Source organism: Lissotriton helveticus, chromosome 10 (genome assembly GCF_964261635.1).
Source record: "Lissotriton helveticus chromosome 10, aLisHel1.1, whole genome shotgun sequence".
Classification (NCBI taxonomy): Eukaryota; Metazoa; Chordata; class Amphibia; order Caudata; family Salamandridae; genus Lissotriton; species Lissotriton helveticus.
Window position 1 is genome coordinate 2,152,645 of NC_136071.1, and position 20,529 is coordinate 2,173,173.

The 20,529-nt window shown below is 54.7% G+C and overlaps 1 protein-coding gene across 2 annotated transcripts in view; it reads right to left on the minus strand.

The window, feature by feature from the left end:
• The window catches only part of LOC144785720 (RIB43A-like with coiled-coils protein 2), a 94,868-nt gene that overhangs the window by 73,551 nt on the left and 788 nt on the right, over positions 1-20,529 (minus strand). Inside the window, exons 2-4 of one of the 2 annotated variants that reach the window (XM_078664506.1) lie at positions 18,397-18,472; positions 9,258-9,382; positions 8,744-8,825 (exon numbers count right to left, since the gene is read on the minus strand). In XM_078664506.1, coding sequence (XP_078520632.1) covers positions 8,744-8,825; positions 9,258-9,374 — 199 coding nt within the window. In that variant the 5' untranslated portion in view covers positions 9,375-9,382; positions 18,397-18,472. Of the gene's footprint in view, positions 1-8,743; positions 8,826-9,257; positions 9,386-18,396; positions 18,473-20,529 lie in introns of both variants that reach the window. The other variant, XM_078664505.1, reaches the window with a different exon arrangement.

Below are 20,529 nucleotides of genomic sequence, written 5' to 3' on the forward strand. Positions count from 1 at the left end.
AGTGGCCATCCGGGGTAGAGAATGCAGATCGTTCTTGGGCCCAGGGTGTGAGACCGATCTGCCAGTAGCCCGCTGTCAGGTCGAAGATGCTGAGGTAGCGGGCAGCTCCCATGCGGTCGATTAGTTCATCTGCTCGGGGGATGGGGTGTGCGTCTGTTCTGGTGACCGCATTCAAGCCCCGGTAGTCGACGCAGAACCGGAGCTCCGGCGTGGCGCCGGGGGCGGCCGCTTTGGGGACCAGTACCACTGGGCTGGCCCAGGGGCTGTCTGAGGGCTCGATGATCCCGAGTGTGAGCATCTTGGCCACCTCCTCTTGGATGCAGGCCCGTACCCGACCTGGTACGCGGTAGGCCCGATGGCGGATAGGGGGACTGTCTCCAGTGTCCACGTTGTGTAAGCACCAGGGGGTGACTCCTGGGGTGAGGGAGAACAGGGTGGAGAACTGTAGCAGGAGGACTCGGCAGCCTTGGCGCTGTTCCAGGGTGAGGGCCTCCGAGAGTCGGACCCCGTCCACGGAGCCGTCCTTCTCCCGTGACCGTAGGAGGTCAGGGAGGGGTTCGGAGTCCTCCTCGGTTCCATTGTCGGTTGCCATCAGGAGGCTGAGTTCGGAGCGTACAAAGTGGGGTTTCAGTCTATTAGCGTGGAGGACCCGGAGAGGGTTTCGGGAAGATTCCATATCGATGAGATAGGTGACAGGGCTCTTGCGCTCGATTACTTTGAAGGGCCCCGTCCATTTGTCTTGCAGGGCGCATGGTTCGGTGGGAGACATTACCCACACTTGTTGGCCGGGTTCAAATTCGATGGAGGAGGCATTTTGATCGTACCACCTTTTCATGTCCTCCTGACTGGCCTCCAGGTTTGCTTTGGCCATCTCTCTGAACCTTCTGGTCTGGTTGCGGAGGGTTAGGAGGTACTTGAAAACATCTGGAGGGTTCTTTAGAGGGGGCATTTCCCAGCCTTCTTTGACTAGGCTGAGCGGGCCTCGCACCGGGTGTCCATACAAGAGTTCGAAAGGGCTGAAGCCGAGGGACTTCTGGGGGACTTCTCGGTAGGCAAAGAGAAGGCACGGTAGTAGCACATCCCACTGGCGACGGAGGGGCTCTTCCAACCCCCCAATCATCCCTTTGAGCGTGCGGTTGAACCGCTCAACCAGTCCGTTCCCTTGAGGGTGATAGGGGGTCGTGAATCGGTAGGTGACCCCACACTGTTGCCAGAGGGACTTCATGTATTTTGAGATAAAGTTCGTACCCCTGTCGCTGACGACTTCCCGGGGAAAGCCCACTCGAGAGAAGATCCCCATCAAGGCTCGACCCACTACTGGGGCTGTTATCGTACGAAGGGGGACCGCCTCAGGATAGCGGGTAGCGTGATCCACCAGGACCAGGATGAAGCGATGTCCCTGTGCTGTTCGGGGGTCCAGGGGCCCCACAATGTCTATTCCCACCCTTTCGAACGGGGTGGTCACCACGGGGAATGGTTGTAGGGGTGCCTTGAGTTTGCGGCCGCTCTTCCCACTGGCCTGGCAGGTCGGGCAGGACCGGCAATGGTTGGATACGTCATTCCTCATTTTGGGCCAAAAAAAGTGAGTCACCAGGCGGTGGTAGGTCTTGTCTTGGCCCAGGTGCCCGGCCAGGGGGACATCATGGGCTAGGTTCAACAGGAAGTCTCTGAAGTGGAGGGGCACCACCAGCACTCGCCCGGCCCCCAGTTCTGCGATTTTCTGTTCGCTGTACAAGAGATCATTGTCCCAATAAACCCAGTGGGCCCCGGTGGTGTCTCCTTGGCTCTGGGCGAGCGCTTGCTGTCGCAATCCCTCGAGGGAGGGGCAGGTCTTTTGCTCCTGCCGGAATTGTTCCTGGGTGGGCCCCCCTTCTTGACGCCACTGAGCCAGGTCGGGAAGCTCGGGGGGCTGTGTGGACCCCTCTGGGGTGGGGTCCGGGTGGTCGGTCTGGAGGAAGTCTTCTTCTGGAGTGATCGAGGGCGGAGGTGCTGCCCATTCTGGTTCTTCTGGTCTAGGGATGGTGCGGGTGGCCATGGACCGGGTGGTTACGCACGCCCATTCCGGGAGACCCAACATCCCCAGATGCTCTCTTCTTTCCACAGCGGCCCACGGGGAGCTCTCGAGATCGTTCCCCAGGAGGCAGTCTACGGGGGCATCGTCACGGACGGTTACTTTCAGCATGCCGGACACTCCTCCCCATTCGAAGGGTCGCAGGCCATCCGACACAGGCTCTCCGAGTTATCTGCCGATCGGACGGGGCAAAGTACGTTTGGTAGGATTTGTTCTGGGGTCACCAGGTGACCGCGGACGGCCGTCACACTGGCCCCGGTGTCACGCAGGGCCTCGGCCTTGCGCCCATTGATGCTCACCCATTGGCTGTACTTCCGAGTGTTGGCGGGCAGGGGAGTCCGCGGGACCATGTCTCTTCCTCCCAGGCATGCCAGGGTCATGGCGGCGGGTTCCCACTCGAACTGCTCCGACTCATAGGTCTCCGTGTCTTCGGAGACTTGTTCTTCTCCCAGGGCGGCGGCCGCCATCTGGCGGGGCCCGGGGGCCTGGTTCTTCGGGCAGGTCGGGTCACTGGCATAGTGGCCGACTCGCTGGCATCGATGACACGTCACGTTAGCTCGGAACCCCGGGCGCATCGGGGGGTTTCCCCGGCCTGCTGGGGCCGGGGTGGCGTTAGTGGGTGCGGCCGGGGCGGCGTCTCTGCCCCGGCCCGGGCCTCCTCCTCCTCCCCGGGGGCGATGGTGACCTTGGTTGGTTCTGTTCTGCTCATTCGGCCCACTCCGGGCCACTCGGGTGCTCTCCCACCGGTCAGCCTCGGTGGCGAGCTGCCGGGGTTCAGTCAATTTACTGTCGAGGAGGTGCTGCCTGAGCTCGACAAAGCAGTTGTTGGAGAGGTGCTCCCATACAATGAGATTGAAGAGTTGTTCGTAAGTGGTTATGTTGTTCCCCTTGATCCACCCCTCGAAGGCTCGGCTGAAATAGTTCACGTATTCCAACCACGTCGTACCTGGGATCCGGGTGCAGTTGCGGAACCTCTGGCGGTACATTTCGGGTGTAAGTCCATATCGACTGAGGAGGGCGGCCTTCATGTGGTCATAGGACGTCATGTGATGGTCCGAAAGCTGCAGCAGGGCATCACGACCCTCGTTGACGAATCTCCCCCATAGACCGGCTCCCCAGTCACTTCGAGCGACCCGGTGGGCGGTCATGGCAATCTCATAGGCTTTGAACCACTGCTGTATGTCGTCGTTCCGGTGATATTCTCGGACCACATCCTTGGGGATGTGGACCTTCTGCTCGGTAGGACCCGGGGAGTGCGGTTGCTCGGGCACCCCTAGGTTTTTGTTCTGTTTGCGTATTTCTATCTCCGCTAGTTTGCACTCGTGCTCGTATGCCAGTCTTTTTTCTTCGAGGTCTCTCTGTCTCTGTTTTTCCTCTCGCTCTTCTCTGAGCCGTAAGTGTTCTAAGTTTATTTTTTGTTCCGCCAATTTCAATTCTCCGTCTAATCTGAGTCGTGCCAAGTCTAACTCGTGTAATCTATTTCTTTCCCGCTCTTGGATCTCTTCATGGGAGGGGCCTGTTCTCCGTTCCTCCGTCCGGGTGGTGTTGACTTCCGGGGCTGCGGGGTCCCGGGGGGTTGCGGTATTTGTCTCTGTCCAGGCCTCTAGGGCGTTTTTGAAGTCTTCTTTTGTGCTTAGCCCGGTGGTAGCAATGCCTAAGTCCATGCAAAATTGTTTGAGCTCTCGGTGGTTGTATTCTTCCAGTTTTTCCATCTGGAACTTCTCCGCCGATCCGCTCTCTTTGGTCGTCATTGTGGTTTTAGTCGTAGGGTGAGTTACTGTCTGTACGGTACGCGTTGGTTCGGATCGCGCCGCTAGCCACCAATGTTAGACGGGGACCTGGAGGGTCGGCCGAGCACAGTGATCGCACAGACAGGTAACTTCCCCCCCACAGATGGACACCACACAAAGATTATGGTAACACCTTTTATAGGCACTTCGGGTAGTGGAGTGGTACGATACAGGGCGATCAGGACATGATGATCCTCTCAATTCTAGTCTCTAGTAAGGGAAGGGGGTAGCGGGACAGTCTTGGTACCCACGGGTACGGGTGTGTAACGGTGATAGCTCACAATCCTCGAGCTCGGTGTTCGGATGGGTCAGACCGCGGCAGCGCCGGCAGGTCCCGCAGAAGTCGTAGGTGGCAACGGGCCGCGGCAGCGCCAGCAGGTCCCAACGAGGATGAAGGTTACAACGGGCCGCGGCAGCGCCAGCAGGTCCCACGAGAATGCAGGTTGCAACGGGCCGCGGCAGCGCCAGCAGGTCCCACGAGGATGGAGGTTACAACGGGCCGCGGCAGCGCCAGCAGGTCCCACGAGAATACGAGAATGCAGGTTGCAGAGGGCCGCGGCAGCGCCAGCAGGTCCCACGAGGATGAAGGTTGCAGAGGGCCGCGGCAGCGCCAGCAGGTCCCACGAGGATGAAGGTTGCAGAGGGCCGCGGCAGCGCCAGCAGGTCCCACGAGGATGAAGGTTGCAGAGGGCCGCGGCAGCGCCAGCAGGCAGGACAATAGTTCACAAGGCAGGGCTGTGGCAGCGCCAACAGTCCGTCAAGGATGAGTTCGTCGTGGTGTCTCTCGACTCCAGGATACAACTGCCTTCCTGTCCTGGGGCTGCCTCAGTTATAGGTCTGGCGCCCTTTGATGTCCGGACCCTCGCTCTTGGAGGTCGGGAGGTCTGGGATGAGGGAGTCCAGACACCCAGCAGGGGGGTGGAGCCAGCGCCCGAGGAGGCTTGGGGTGCTCGGCACCTGGCGGGGGAGAGCCATCGACACTTCGTCCTCCCATTGACCTGCCAAGTGGGCCGTTCACCTCCTGGGTGGAGGGTGGTGCCGGGATGTCGGGGCCTGGCCAGGCCCAGGGTTGGGGTCGGGCTGAGGCCGCGCGGCCGCGTGGTGCCGTGTCCAAGATGGCGGCTGGGCCGGGCAATGGTGCTGACGGTGGCCCGGGCCCTATCCTGCGGGGAGGGAGCGAGCCCTTCATGTGGCCTGTCCAACAGTGGTCCTGCCTTATGTGGCCTTTGTGCTACAACGTGTATAAGAAGGCCATCTGTTACCGGCGAGACATTGATGAATAAGATGATGTTCCAGCAACACTTGAATGATCTGATGAATATCGAAATTGATTATGATTCCGACTAGTGCTTGCCTACATGAGGGCAAAAGGAGCGTCTGAAGAGCAATGAGAACCGTTACGATGCTAGCGGGGGTGGTATCTATGAACCGTAAATGACGAGATTAATAGGTGTACGCATTTTCGATACGCTACTTAGAAGGGTTCGTCTTATTTACAGGTTTCTTCAGTTTTACCCTCGGGTTCCATTTTAGATACGGCATCCATTTTGTTTCTTGCCCTCACGTAGCCAGCGAAGGGACAATGTCCGCTTCGTGACCCTGGGATTCCCAAGCTCTGGCGGAAGATGAATATTCTTTGGGGTCGTCTTTACGACCGAGGGAACGACACGGCAAGGGCAGATGGCTCAGCTTGAGGCTTATTCTGCCGCGTTGGTCTATTGTTTCAGCCTTGCATGGGCTCGGCTCGAATGCTTTGATCCTGGGATTGCGTTTCCGATATTACCTCCACACTCCTTCTTCTTATGTTGTCTGACTTCCTTGCACCTGTTCCTGTCTCTTACTCTCGTCCTTTTCGTCCTTTTACAACTAGAGTGGAATGTGCATAGCAGCAGGATAATGTGCTTTTACAGTTGGGAACCGACAAATGTTACTGTGATTATGTTCCGGGTTTCCGACACCATGAATGAAGCCTTTTAAGTTTATTGTGGGAACTGAGTTGTAACCTTTTGTTCGTTACGTTATTGAATGCTGAAAATGTGTATAAAAGGAGCGACGCACATTTGCAATTTGAAGCAGGCTCTTGGAACCTACACTCTGTTGTACTTCCTATGACTTTTGCATCCCTGCAGTAATAAACGCTGATCTTTGACGCCGAAGGAAGTGTCCCGTGTCTCTGTCACTTGTGCGCCGAACAGGTATCCCACGAAGGTTTCAGGTGTTGTTCCCTGGCACCGCTGGTACTTAAAAAGTCCAGTCCTTCAGCTCAGAGGTACGTCTTTACCATGTCCACCAGTCTTGGAGCAGACAAGACACCAGATAGCAGATCTGATTCTAGTGACTCCGTTTTGTAGGCCCCAGGCGTGGTACCCAGCAATGTTGAAACTGCTGTGGGAATTTCAAGCGGCTCTACCCCAGTTCCATTATTATCATGATAGACTGTCGTAGGGAGCTGCATCCATCGGTTTTGGAAGGCTGCTTGATGCTGATGGCCTGGAGGATTACAGGGGATGCTGGACCCTCCTAGACCATTTAACATTCACTTCAGGACTGGTCCCAAGAAAGGGCGGAGGATGCCATTAAAGGGAATGGCAAAGCGTGGAGGAGGTGCCTACCTTGGTGTGTTGAGAGGAACTTGGGCCCAGTGGGACAGGAGTTTTGCTTTCCTGGAAGGATAATGAGTTTTTGTCCAGAAAAGAGTTATTGGCTAAGCTTCCAGTGTAGCTGTCTTTGATTCCTTGCAGACGAATGCTTGAAGTCAGGGCTTTGGATATTTCCGGCAGAATGTTTACGCCAGGTGGGATGGGGTTTACTATAACCGGAAGCCTAAAACTAATACCAGATCAACTTCATATCCAACCTCTGGGAGAAGCATAAGTTGTGTGTGGTTAAATGTATCGAGTCTTACTGAGAGGTGACCGCGGCGATGAGACCGGTGGCAGGAACGCCAATTATTGATTTTTCCCCGAGGAAACGCTTCAAAGTGTTGTATTCCCATGCATCGCCAGGTGCGTAAGATGGAGTATGCAGGAGGCCGGTATTAATGTGGCAGGTTTGGGTATTCATTCAACTGGAGGTGCTACACGTCCACGGCGCTCATGATTGAAGAGCATCTGGAGGATTTATGGATGCAGCAACCTCAGAATACGCTTTTAAAAGTTTTACCACAACCCAATTTCTGAGGTAGCATCATTGATGGGGAGTAGGCTATAAACATGCATAATCCTCCCCTCCTGTCCTTACATAAAATATAAAATCCTAGCTATCGAAAAAGAAAGTATTGATTTTCTTAAGCACATGGAGACGAGGATTATCCTGCCAGATGATCACTTGGTGAGGATCATTCCCACCTGGTTGGGTCTACATTGAGTAAGTAACCCTTTTATGGACGTTCATATTCATTAGAATGTGGGATATTGCAGTTTTCATAGGAGGATGGTTTATTGCATTGCAATTTGGATACAAGAATAGAGTACCAGCGTTTCCCTTGAATAGTGGGACGATCGACAGGCGTAGAGGATTCAAATGAAGAACGAGGAAGAGGCGGGACTACATGGGCTTTATATATGGATGGAGTCCCGTTCCTTCTCGATATCGAGGACACTTAGCATAACCTGTCCCGGCTTCAGTCTCACTGTGTATCACTGTGAGCTTCATCGGGAGCCTAATTTTATCAACCAAAACACAACTTCCAACTTAGATCACTGCCACCTCACCCAGTCCTGAACTCCTTCTCCAATCCTACCTCACCCACCAACCAGAAGTCAGACTCAGGCCAGCTGTAGACATCACCCACAGGGTGCAGCGGGTGCAGGGGATTTGGGGCGAGCAGCCTACTTTACCCCTATAATGGTTGCTTTTTGTTATAAAACCATGGGATGGGGCCCAATTTCCTTGATTCCATTAGCCCCATTGGCACCCTTGCTATGCAACTAATTGCTAATCCACAGCAACTGATCACCCGCATTCCATTTTCGCTCAAGTCCACTGGGTGCTCATAACCACCATCCCTACCCTGCCAGAAGTGATATTTTGATCAAACAGGAGCCAGCTACAGAAAAGAAGAGTTTTCTTCTAGCTGACAAGGGCAGAAGTACCTGCAATAGCCCACAAGGAGCTGCAACAGCTTATAGGGTTCTCTGGAGTTCCAGGGGCAAACAGGTGCCCGCCACAGGCAGCCCAGTTCACAAGGACTCCTCTCTGCCAAAGGTGCAACAGATTCCAGCCACAGCCCGCAGGGAGCCCAGTTCACAAGGACTCCTCACTGCCAAAGGTGCAACACTATCCTGCACACCAGCCAGCATCACACACTTTCTTGACAGTCAACACGAACCTTCACCCTAACCACCCAAGCCCAGTAGAAACCACCACAGCCAACCCGGTCTGTATTACAAGAACAAATGTAATAACTCTGTCCCAAAAATAATGGGTAAAATACTTTGGGGATTATTCACAAACTGCACTTGTAGTAGAGCTACAATAGTGAAACCATCGTACTAGGAAATGCTACTCACAAACCTACACACGGAGACCTACGCTCCCGCCTCTCCTATCTAAGAAGGGGAGAGGGAGGAGTAAGGAGAGGTTTAGGGAGGGACAAACACCCACTCACAAAAGAGTGAGTCCGTTCCTACCATTCCTATTCACAAACTGCATCTCTATCATCACTACAGCCAACAAAGTCCCAAAACAGGAGTAAAATTCAGTCCAGCTCAAACCTGGAGTAAGTCCAGCACCACAGATGGCCACCCGCTGGAACGAAACAGCCATCCATACAAATAATGGACACCATATGCCTGTCGAGGCCCCCAAAAGCATGGCTGTAGCCTGCCACCGCCAGGCAGGAATCTACCAGGCGCCAAGAACCCAAGCCAGGCTCACTCACCGAAGGACTCCTCGCGGGCCTTCTCTTTTCTTTCAGCCAGCTTGCGTTCTTCCACTTGACATTTCAGGACTTCAACATCCACCTGGAGAAAAAGAGGACAGTCAGAGCGTCTGTAGCCTTCAGAAGAAGGGACGTTCATCTCTGGAATGAGGAATGCTGGGGTACGAGGTGCTCCTCGAGGTCAGTGGTGGTCCCCGGGGTACTTGCACCCTTCTTACCCCTGGAGCTGAAGCAGGCGCTGGCAGCAACACTTACCTGTCGCTCCAGGCACAGGGGCGTAACACAGGCCCCCGCGTCCCCTGCAGTGTGGGGGGGCCCCAAGCTCCAGGGGGCCCCCTCAGCACTGCACTTCGGCGGGGGAGATCCTGATAGAGTCCCGAAGGGGCCCCTCTATGTACCTTGCAGGGGGGGCCCTCAATTATCGTTACGCCGCTGTCCAGGAACTGACAGGTGGAATAATAGCCTTTGAGGATGAGGAAGATAGAAGGGAGGGATGGAGGTTGGTGATACTTACCCCCATAGTCCGCACTTTGGCGTTGAAGATGCGGCTCTGTCTCTGCTGCTCACGGTTTCGTCTGCGCTCAATGGCAGCGACTTCCTTCAGATCCAGGGGCAGGTCGAGCTTGTACATTTTGGCTGCTTCTGAGGAGACAAAGCAGAATGAGGGTGCTGAAAAAGATGCAAGGGCCAGCAAGTATGGAAGTGCACATGGAACAGAGCCAGGTAAGCACAGAAGCAGTGGCAGGTGAGCATGGAAGTGCACATGGAACAGAGCCAGGTAAGCATAGAAGCAGTGGCAGGTGAGCATGGAAGTGCACATGGAACAGAGCCAGGTAAGCATGGAAGCAGTGGCAGGTGAGCATGGAAGGGCACATGGAACAGAGCCAGGTAAGCACAGAAGCAGTGGCAGGTGAGCATGGAAGTGCACATGGAACAGAGCCAGGTAAGCATAGAAGCAGTGGCAGGTGAGTATGGAAGTGCACATGGAACAGAGCCAGGTAAGCATGGAAGCAGTGGCAGGTGAGCATGGAAGTGCACATGGAACAGAGCCAGGTAAGCATAGAAGCAGTGGCAGGTGAGCATGGAAGTGTGGAACAGAGCCAGGTAAGCATAGAAGCAGTGGCAGGTGAGCATGGAAGTGCACATGGAACAGAGCCAGGTAAGCATAGAAGCAGTGGCAGGTGAGCATGGAAGTGCACATGGAACAGAGCCAGGTAAGCATGGAAGCAGTGGCAGGTGAGCATGGAAGGGCACATGGAACAGAGCCAGGTAAGCACAGAAGCAGTGGCAGGTGAGCATGGAAGTGCACATGGAACAGAGCCAGGTAAGCATAGAAGCAGTGGCAGGTGAGTATGGAAGTGCACATGGAACAGAGCCAGGTAAGCATGGAAGCAGTGGCAGGTGAGCATGGAAGTGCACATGGAACAGAGCCAGGTAAGCATAGAAGCAGTGGCAGGTGAGCATGGAAGTGCACATGGAACAGAGCCAGGTAAGCATGGAAGCAGTGGCAGGTAAGCATGGAAGGGCACATGGAACAGAGCCAGGTAAGCATAGAAGCAGTGGCAGGTGAGCATGGAAGTGCACATGGAACAGAGCCAGGTAAGCATAGAAGCAGTGGCAGGTGAGCATGGAGTGCACATGGAACAGAGCCAGGTAAGCATAGAAGCAGTGGCAGGTGAGCATGGAAGTGCACATGGAACAGAGCCAGGTAAGCATAGAAGCAGTGGCAGGTGAGCATGGAAGTGTGGAACAGAGCCAGGTAGGCATAGAAGCAGTGGCAGGTGAGCATGGAAGTGCACATGGAACAGAGCCAGGTAAGCATGGAAGCAGTGGCAGGTGAGCATGGAAGTGCACATGGAACAGAGCCCGGTAAGCATAGAAGCAGTGGCAGGTGAGCATGGAAGTGCACATGGAACAGAGCCAGGTAAGCACAGAAGCAGTGGCAGGTGAGCATGGAAGTGCACATGGAACAGAGCCAGGTAAGCACAGAAGCAGTGGCAGGTAAGAATGGAAGTGCACATGGAACAGAGCCAGGTAAGCATAGAAGCAGTGGCAGGAGAGCATGGAAGTGCACATGGAACAGAGCCAGGTAAGCATGGAAGCAGTGGCAGGTGAGCATGGAAGTGCACATGGAACAGAGCCAGGTAAGCACCGAAGCAGTGGCAGGTGAGCATGGAAGTGCACATGGAACAGAGCCAGGTAAGCACAGAAGCAGTGGCAGGTGAGCATGGAAGTGTGGAACAGAGCCAGGTAAGCATAGAAGCAGTGGCAGCTGAGCATGGAGTGCACATGGAACAGAGCCAGGTAAGCATAGAAGCAGTGGCAGGTGAGCATGGAAGTGCACATGGAACAGAGCCAGGTAAGCATAGAAGCAGTGGCAGGTGAGCATGGAAGTGCACGTGGAACAGAGCCAGGTAAGCACAGAAGCAGTGGCAGGTGAGCATGGAAGGGCACATGGAACAGAGCCAGGTAAGCATGGAAGCAGTGGCAGGTGACCATGGAAGTGCACATGGAACAGAGCCAGGTAAGCATAGAAGCAGTGGCAGGTGAGCATGGAAGTGCACATGGAACAGAGCCAGGTAAGCATGGAAGCAGTGGCAGGTGAGCATGGAAGTGCACATGGAACAGAGCCAGGTAAGCATAGAAGCAGTGGCAGGTGAGCATGGAAGTGCACATGGAACAGAGCCAGGTAAGCACAGAAGCAGTGGCAGGTGAGCATGGAAGTGCACATGGAACAGAGCCAGGTAAGCATAGAAGCAGTGGCAGGTGAGCATGGAAGTGCACATGGAACAGAGCCAGGTAAGCATGGAAGCAGTGGCAGGTGAGCATGGAAGTGCACATGGAACAGAGCCAGGTAAGCACAGAAGCAGTGGCAGGTGAGCATGGAAGTGCACATGGAACAGAGCCAGGTAAGCACAGAAGCAGTGGCAGGTGAGCATGGAAGTGTGGAACAGAGCCAGGTAAGCATAGAAGCAGTGGCAGGTGAGCATGGAGTGCACATGGAACAGAGCCAGGTAAGCATAGAAGCAGTGGCAGGTGAGCATGGAAGTGCACATGGAACAGAGCCAGGTAAGCATAGAAGCAGTGGCAGGTGAGCATGGAAGTGCACATGGAACAGAGCCAGGTAAGCATGGAAGCAGTGGCAGGTGAGCATGGAAGTGCACATGGAACAGAGCCAGGTAAGCACAGAAGCAGTGGCAGGTGAGCATGGAAGTGCACATGGAACAGAGCCAGGTAAGCATAGAAGCAGTGGCAGGTGAGCATGGAAGTGCACATGGAACAGAGCCAGGTAAGCATGGAAGCAGTGGCAGGTAAGCATGGAAGGGCACATGGAACAGAGCCAGGTAAGCATAGAAGCAGTGGCAGGTGAGCATGGAAGTGCACATGGAACAGAGCCAGGTAAGCATAGAAGCAGTGGCAGGTGAGCATGGAGTGCACATGGAACAGAGCCAGGTAAGCATAGAAGCAGTGGCAGGTGAGCATGGAAGTGCACATGGAACAGAGCCAGGTAAGCATAGAAGCAGTGGCAGGTGAGCATGGAAGTGTGGAACAGAGCCAGGTAAGCATAGAAGCAGTGGCAGGTGAGCATGGAAGTGCACATGGAACAGAGCCAGGTAAGCATAGAAGCAGTGGCAGGTGAGCATGGAAGTGCACATGGAACAGAGCCAGGTAAGCATAGAAGCAGTGGCAGGTGAGCATGGAAGTGCACATGGAACAGAGCCAGGTAAGCATAGAAGCAGTGGCAGGTGTGCATGGAAGTGCACATGGAACAGAGCCAGGTAAGCATAGAAGCAGTGGCAGGTGTGCATGGAAGTGCACATGGAACAGAGCCAGGTAAGCATAGAAGCAGTGGCAGGTGAGCATGGAAGTGTGGAACAGAGCCAGGTAAGCATAGAAGCAGTGGCAGGTGAGCATGGAAGTGCACATGGAACAGAGCCAGGTAAGCATAGAAGCAGTGGCAGGTGAGCATGGAAGGGCACATGGAACAGAGCCAGGTAAGCATGGAAGCAGTGGCAGGTGAGCATGGAAGTGCACATGGAACAGAGCCCGGTAAGCATAGAAGCAGTGGCAGGTGAGCATGGAAGTGCACATGGAACAGAGCCAGGTAAGCACAGAAGCAGTGGCAGGTGAGCATGGAAGTGCACATGGAACAGAGCCAGGTAAGCACAGAAGCAGTGGCAGGTAAGAATGGAAGTGCACATGGAACAGAGCCAGGTAAGCATAGAAGCAGTGGCAGGAGAGCATGGAAGTGCACATGGAACAGAGCCAGGTAAGCATGGAAGCAGTGGCAGGTGAGCATGGAAGTGCACATGGAACAGAGCCAGGTAAGCACCGAAGCAGTGGCAGGTGAGCATGGAAGTGCACATGGAACAGAGCCAGGTAAGCACAGAAGCAGTGGCAGGTGAGCATGGAAGTGTGGAACAGAGCCAGGTAAGCATAGAAGCAGTGGCAGGTGAGCATGGAGTGCACATGGAACAGAGCCAGGTAAGCATAGAAGCAGTGGCAGGTGAGCATGGAAGTGCACATGGAACAGAGCCAGGTAAGCATAGAAGCAGTGGCAGGTGAGCATGGAAGTGCACGTGGAACAGAGCCAGGTAAGCACAGAAGCAGTGGCAGGTGAGCATGGAAGGGCACATGGAACAGAGCCAGGTAAGCATGGAAGCAGTGGCAGGTGACCATGGAAGTGCACATGGAACAGAGCCAGGTAAGCATAGAAGCAGTGGCAGGTGAGCATGGAAGTGCACATGGAACAGAGCCAGGTAAGCATGGAAGCAGTGGCAGGTGAGCATGGAAGTGCACATGGAACAGAGCCAGGTAAGCATAGAAGCAGTGGCAGGTGAGCATGGAAGTGCACATGGAACAGAGCCAGGTAAGCACAGAAGCAGTGGCAGGTGAGCATGGAAGTGCACATGGAACAGAGCCAGGTAAGCATAGAAGCAGTGGCAGGTGAGCATGGAAGTGCACATGGAACAGAGCCAGGTAAGCATGGAAGCAGTGGCAGGTGAGCATGGAAGTGCACATGGAACAGAGCCAGGTAAGCACAGAAGCAGTGGCAGGTGAGCATGGAAGTGCACATGGAACAGAGCCAGGTAAGCACAGAAGCAGTGGCAGGTGAGCATGGAAGTGTGGAACAGAGCCAGGTAAGCATAGAAGCAGTGGCAGGTGAGCATGGAGTGCACATGGAACAGAGCCAGGTAAGCATAGAAGCAGTGGCAGGTGAGCATGGAAGTGCACATGGAACAGAGCCAGGTAAGCATAGAAGCAGTGGCAGGTGAGCATGGAAGTGCACGTGGAACAGAGCCAGGTAAGCACAGAAGCAGTGGCAGGTGAGCATGGAAGGGCACATGGAACAGAGCCAGGTAAGCATGGAAGCAGTGGCAGGTGAGCATGGAAGTGCACATGGAACAGAGCCAGGTAAGCATAGAAGCAGTGGCAGGTGAGCATGGAAGTGCACATGGAACAGAGCCAGGTAAGCATGGAAGCAGTGGCAGGTGAGCATGGAAGTGCACATGGAACAGAGCCAGGTAAGCATAGAAGCAGTGGCAGGTGAGCATGGAAGTGCACATGGAACAGAGCCAGGTAAGCACAGAAGCAGTGGCAGGTGAGCATGGAAGGGCACATGGAACAGAGCCAGGTAAGCATGGAAGCAGTGGCAGGTGAGCATGGAAGTGCACATGGAACAGAGCCAGGTAAGCATGGAAGCAGTGGCAGGTGAGCATGGAAGTGCACATGGAACAGAGCCAGGTAAGCATAGAAGCAGTGGCAGGTGAGTATGGAAGTGCACATGGAACAGAGCCAGGTAAGCATAGAAGCAGTGGCAGGTGAGCATGGAAGTGCACATGGAACAGAGCCAGGTAAGCACAGAAGCAGTGGCAGGTGAGCATGGAAGTGCACATGGAACAGAGCCAGGTAAGCATAGAAGCAGTGGCAGGTGAGCATGGAAGTGCACATGGAACAGAGCCAGGTAAGCACAGAAGCAGTGGCAGGTGAGCATGGAAGTGCACATGGAACAGAGCCAGGTAAGAATAGAAGCAGTGGCAGGTGAGTATGGAAGTGCACATGGAACAGAGCCAGGTAAGCATAGAAGCAGTGGCAGGTGAGCATGGAAGTGCACATGGAACAGAGCCAGGTAAGCATAGTAGCAGTGGCAGGTGAGCATGGAAGTGCACATGGAACAGAGCCAGGTAAGCATAGAAGCAGTGGCAGGTGAGCATGGAAGTGCACATGGAACAGAGCCAGGTAAGCATAGTAGCAGTGGCAGGTGAGCATGGAAGTGCACATGGAACAGAGCCAGGTAAGCATAGAAGCAGTGGCAGGTGAGCATGGAAGTGCACATGGAACAGAGCCAGGTAAGCACAGAAGCAGTGGCAGGTGAGCATGGAAGTGCACATGGAACAGAGCCAGGTAAGCATAGTAGCAGTGGCAGGTGAGCATGGAAGTGCACATGGAACAGAGCCAGGTAAGCATAGAAGCAGTGGCAGGTGAGCATGGAAGTGCACATGGAACAGAGCCAGGTAAGCATGGAAGCAGTGGCAGGTGAGCATGGAAGTGCACATGGAACAGAGCCAGGTAAGCACAGAAGCAGTGGCAGGTGAGCATGGAGGGCACATGGAACAGAGCCAGGCAAGCATGGAAGCAGTGGCAGGTGAGCATGGAAGTGCACATGGAACAGAGCCAGGTAAGCATAGAAGCAGTGGCAGGTGTGCATGGAAGTGCACATGGAACAGAGCCAGGTAAGCATAGAAGCAGTGGCAGGTGAGCATGGAAGTGCACATGGAACAGAGCCAGGTAAGCACAGAAGCAGTGGCAGGTGAGCATGGAAGGGCACATGGAACAGAGCCAGGTAAGCATGGAAGCAGTGGCAGGTGAGCATGGAAGTGCACATGGAACAGAGCCAGGTAAGCATGGAAGCAGTGGCAGGTGAGCATGGAAGTGCACATGGAACAGAGCCAGGTAAGCATAGAAGCAGTGGCAGGTGAGTATGGAAGTGCACATGGAACAGAGCCAGGTAAGCATAGAAGCAGTGGCAGGTGAGCATGGAAGTGCACATGGAACAGAGCCAGGTAAGCACAGAAGCAGTGGCAGGTGAGCATGGAAGTGCACATGGAACAGAGCCAGGTAAGCATAGAAGCAGTGGCAGGTGAGCATGGAAGTGCACATGGAACAGAGCCAGGTAAGCACAGAAGCAGTGGCAGGTGAGCATGGAAGTGCACATGGAACAGAGCCAGGTAAGCATAGAAGCAGTGGCAGGTGAGTATGGAAGTGCACATGGAACAGAGCCAGGTAAGCATAGAAGCAGTGGCAGGTGAGCATGGAAGTGCACATGGAACAGAGCCAGGTAAGCATAGTAGCAGTGGCAGGTGAGCATGGAAGTGCACATGGAACAGAGCCAGGTAAAAGCAGTGGCAGGTGAGCATGGAAGTGCACATGGAACAGAGCCAGGTAAGCATAGTAGCAGTGGCAGGTGAGCATGGAAGTGCACATGGAACAGAGCCAGGTAAGCATAGAAGCAGTGGCAGGTGAGCATGGAAGTGCACATGGAACAGAGCCAGGTAAGCACAGAAGCAGTGGCAGGTGAGCATGGAAGTGCACATGGAACAGAGCCAGGTAAGCATAGTAGCAGTGGCAGGTGAGCATGGAAGTGCACATGGAACAGAGCCAGGTAAGCATAGAAGCAGTGGCAGGTGAGCATGGAAGTGCACATGGAACAGAGCCAGGTAAGCATGGAAGCAGTGGCAGGTGAGCATGGAAGTGCACATGGAACAGAGCCAGGTAAGCACAGAAGCAGTGGCAGGTGAGCATGGAAGTGCACATGGAACAGAGCCAGGTAAGCACAGAAGCAGTGGCAGGTGAGCATGGAAGGGCACATGGAACAGAGCCAGGTAAGCATGGAAGCAGTGGCAGGTGAGCATGGAAGTGCACATGGAACAGAGCCAGGTAAGCACAGAAGCAGTGGCAGGTGAGCATGGAAGTGCACATGGAACAGAGCCAGGTAAGCATAGAAGCAGTGGCAGGTGAGTATGGAAGTGCACATGGAACAGAGCCAGGTAAGCATAGAAGCAGTGGCAGGTGAGCATGGAAGGGCACATGGAACAGAGCCAGGTAAGCACAGAAGCAGTGGCAGGTGAGCATGGAAGTGCACATGGAACAGAGCCAGGTAAGCATAGAAGCAGTGGCAGGTGAGCATGGAAGGGCACATGGAACAGAGCCAGGTAAGCATAGAAGCAGTGGCAGGTGAGCATGGAAGGGCACATGGAACAGAGCCAGGTAAGCACAGAAGCAGTGGCAGGTGAGCATGGAGGGCACATGGAACAGAGCCAGGTAAGCACAGAAGCAGTGGCAGGTGAGCATGGAAGTGCACATGGAACAGAGCCAGGTAAGCACAGAAGCAGTGGCAGGTGAGCATGAAAGTGCACATGGAACAGAGCCAGGTAAGCACAGAAGCAGTAGCAGGTGAGCATGGAAGTGCACATGGAACAGAGCCAGGTAAGCATAGAAGCAGTGGCAGGTGAGCATGGAAGTGCACATGGAACAGAGCCAGGTAAGCATAGAAGCAGTGGCAGGTGAGCATGGAAGGGCACATGGAACAGAGCCAGGTAAGCACAGAAGCAGTAGCAGGTGAGCATGGAAGTGCACATGGAACAGAGCCAGGTAAGCATAGAAGCAGTGGCAGGTGAGCATGGAAGGGCACATGGAACAGAGCCAGGTAAGCATAGAAGCAGTGGCAGGTGAGCATGGAGTGCACATGGAACAGAGCCAGGTAAGCATAGAAGCAGTGGCAGGTGAGCATGGAAGTGCACATGGAACAGAGCCAGGTACGCATAGAAGCAGTGGCAGGTGAGCATGGAAGTGCACATGGAACAGAGCCAGGTAAGCACAGAAGCAGTGGCAGGTGAGCATGGAAGTGCACATGGAACAGAGCCAGGTAAGCATAGAAGCAGTGGCAGGTGAGCATGGAAGTGCACATGGAACAGAGCCAGGTAAGCACAGAAGCAGTGGCAGGTGAGCATGGAAGGGCACATGGAACAGAGCCAGGTAAGCATGGAAGCAGTGGCAGGTGAGCATGGAAGTGCACATGGAACAGAGCCAGGTAAGCATAGAAGCAGTGGCAGGTGAGCATGGAAGTGCACATGGAACAGAGCCAGGTAAGCACAGAAGCAGTGGCAGGTGAGCATGGAAGTGCACATGGAACAGAGCCAGGTAAGCACAGAAGCAGTGGCAGGTGAGCATGGAAGTGCACATGGAACAGAGCCAGGTAAGCATGGAAGCAGTGGCAGGTGAGCATGGAAGTGCACATGGAACAGAGCCAGGTAAGCATGGAAGCAGTGGCGGGTGAGCATGGAAGTGCACATGGAACAGAGCCAGGTAAGCATGGAAGCAGTGGCAGGTGAGCATGGAAGTGCACATGGAACAGAGCCAGGTAAGCATAGAAGCAGTGGCAGGTGAGCATGGAAGTGCACATGGAACAGAGCCAGGTAAGCACAGAAGCAGTGGCAGGTGAGCATGGAGGGCCTGTTGGCAGTTCCTTGCGCGCATGGAAGATTCTGCTTCCAGGACCAGAAAAGGCTGGAAATGCCTGGAAATAGTTTAAGGCGAGCGCAGGGGTGCTTTGGGAGCTTCTGAAGGGTCTGGATACAGAAACAACCACATACCTTACACTGCCTTGGAGCAGGAACTCCTACTGAGGAACAGTGATAGCTCCTTGAAGAGGCACCGAAAACCCAGGCACTGAGAAAAGAGAGCAGACACTAGTGAGACGGAGGCACAGTGGAACTACAACCCTCTTCTTTCATCTCGTAATCTTGGTGCTACACATCTCTCTCTCCCCTCTACTCTACCCCTCTACCCCCTGCCCCCTCTGTCTGCAGGCTCGCTCTGTTCACTTCCCTCTCTCTTCTCCTCCTCTTCCTTCCCTCCCCTCTCCCTTCTTCCTCCTCTGGCTCTTCCCTCTCTCTCTCTTCCCTCCTCTTCCTCCCTCTCCCTTCTTCCTTTCTCCCTCCCTCCTCTTCCTTCTTTCCTCTCTTCCCTTCTCTCCTTCTTCTCCTCTCCTCTCCTCCTCTCTTCCTCCCTCTTCCTCCCTCCCCTCCCTCCTCTTCCTTTCTTCCTCCCTCTCCTCTTCTCCTCTCCTCTCCTTCCTCTTCCTCCCTCCTCTCCCTTGTATCCCTCTCTCTCCTCCTCTCTTCCTCCCTCTTCCTCTCTTCCCTCTCTTCCTCCCTCCTCTTCCTTTCTTCCTCCCTCTCCTCTTCTCCTCATCCTCTTCCACTTCCTTTCTTCCCTCATCCTTTCTACACTCACTCTCTCCTCTCCCTCCCTCTTCCTTTCTTCTCTCTTCCTTCCCTCCCCTCCCTCCTCTTCCTTTCTTCCCTCCTCTTCTTTTCTTCCCTCTCCCTTCTCTTCCTCTTCTCCTCCTCCTCTTCCTCTTCCCTCCCTCTTCCTTCCTCTCCCTCCCTCCTCTCCTCTTTCTCCCTCCTCTTCCTTCCTTCTCTCTTCCCTCCCTCCCTCCCCTCTTCTTTTCTTCCCTCTCCCTTCTCTCTCCTCCTCTTCCTTCCTCTTCTTCCTTTGCTCCCCTCCTCTCCTCTTCTTTGCTTCCTTCTCTCTCCCTCTCTCCCCTCCCTCCTCTCCTTTGCTTCCTTCTCTCTCCCTCTCTCCCCTCCCTCCTCCCCCTTGCTTCCCTCCTCTCCTCCTCTCCTTTGCTTACTTCTCTCTCCTCCTCTTCCCTCCCTCCTCTCCCTTGCTTCCCTCCTTTCCTCCTCTTCTTTGCTTCCCTCCTCTCTCCCTCTCTCCCCTCCCTCCTCTCCCTTGCTTCCCTCCTCTCCTCCTCTCCTTTGCTTCCTTCTCTCTCCCTCTCTCCCCTCCCTCCTCTCCCTTGCTTCCCTCCTCTCCTCCTCTCCTTTGCTTCCTTCTCTCTCCTCCTCTTCCCTCCCTCCTCTCCCTTGCTTCCCTCCTTTCCTCCTCTTCTTTGCTTCCTTCTCTCTCCTCCTCTTCTTTGCTTCCTTCCCTCCCTCCTCTCCCTTGCTTCCCTCCTTTCCTCCTCTTCTTTGCTTCCTTCTCTCTCCATCTCTTCCCTCCCTCCTCTCCCTTGCTTCCCTCCTTTCCTCCTCTTCTTTGCTTCCTTCTCTCTCCCTCTCTTCCCTCCCTCCTCTCCCTTGCTTCCCTCCTTTCCTCCTCTTCTTTGCTTCCTTCTCTCTCCCTCTCTTCCCTCCCTCCTCTCCCTTGCTTCCCTCCTTTCCTCCTCTTCTTTGCTTCCTTCTCTCTCCCTCTCTTCCCTCCCTTGCTTCCCTCCTTTCCTCCTCTTCTTTGCTTCCTTCTCTCTCCCTCTCTTCCCTCCCTCCTCTCCCTTGCTTCCCTCCTTTCCTCCTCTTCTTTGCTTCCTTCTCTCTCCCTCTCTTCCCTCCCTCCTCTCCCTTGCTTCCCTCCTTTCCTCCTCTTCTTTGCTTCCCTCCTCTCTCCCTCTCTCCCCTCTCCCTTGCTTCCCTCCTCTCCTCTTCTCCTTTGCTTCCTTCTCTCTCCTCCTCTTCCCTCCCTCCTCTCCCTTGCTTCCCTCCTTTCCTCCTCTTCTTTGCTTCCCTCCTCTCTCCCTCTCTCCCCTCCCTCCTCTCCCTTGCTTCCCTCCTCTCCTTTGCTTCCTTCTCTCTCCTCCTCTTCCCTCCCTCCTCTCCCTCCTCTCCTCTCCTCTTCCTTTGCTTCCCTCCTTTCCTCCTCTCCTTTGCTTCCTTCTCTCTCCCTCTCTTCCCTCCCTCCTCTCCCTCCTCTCCTCTCCTCTTCCTTTGCTTCCCTCCTTTCCT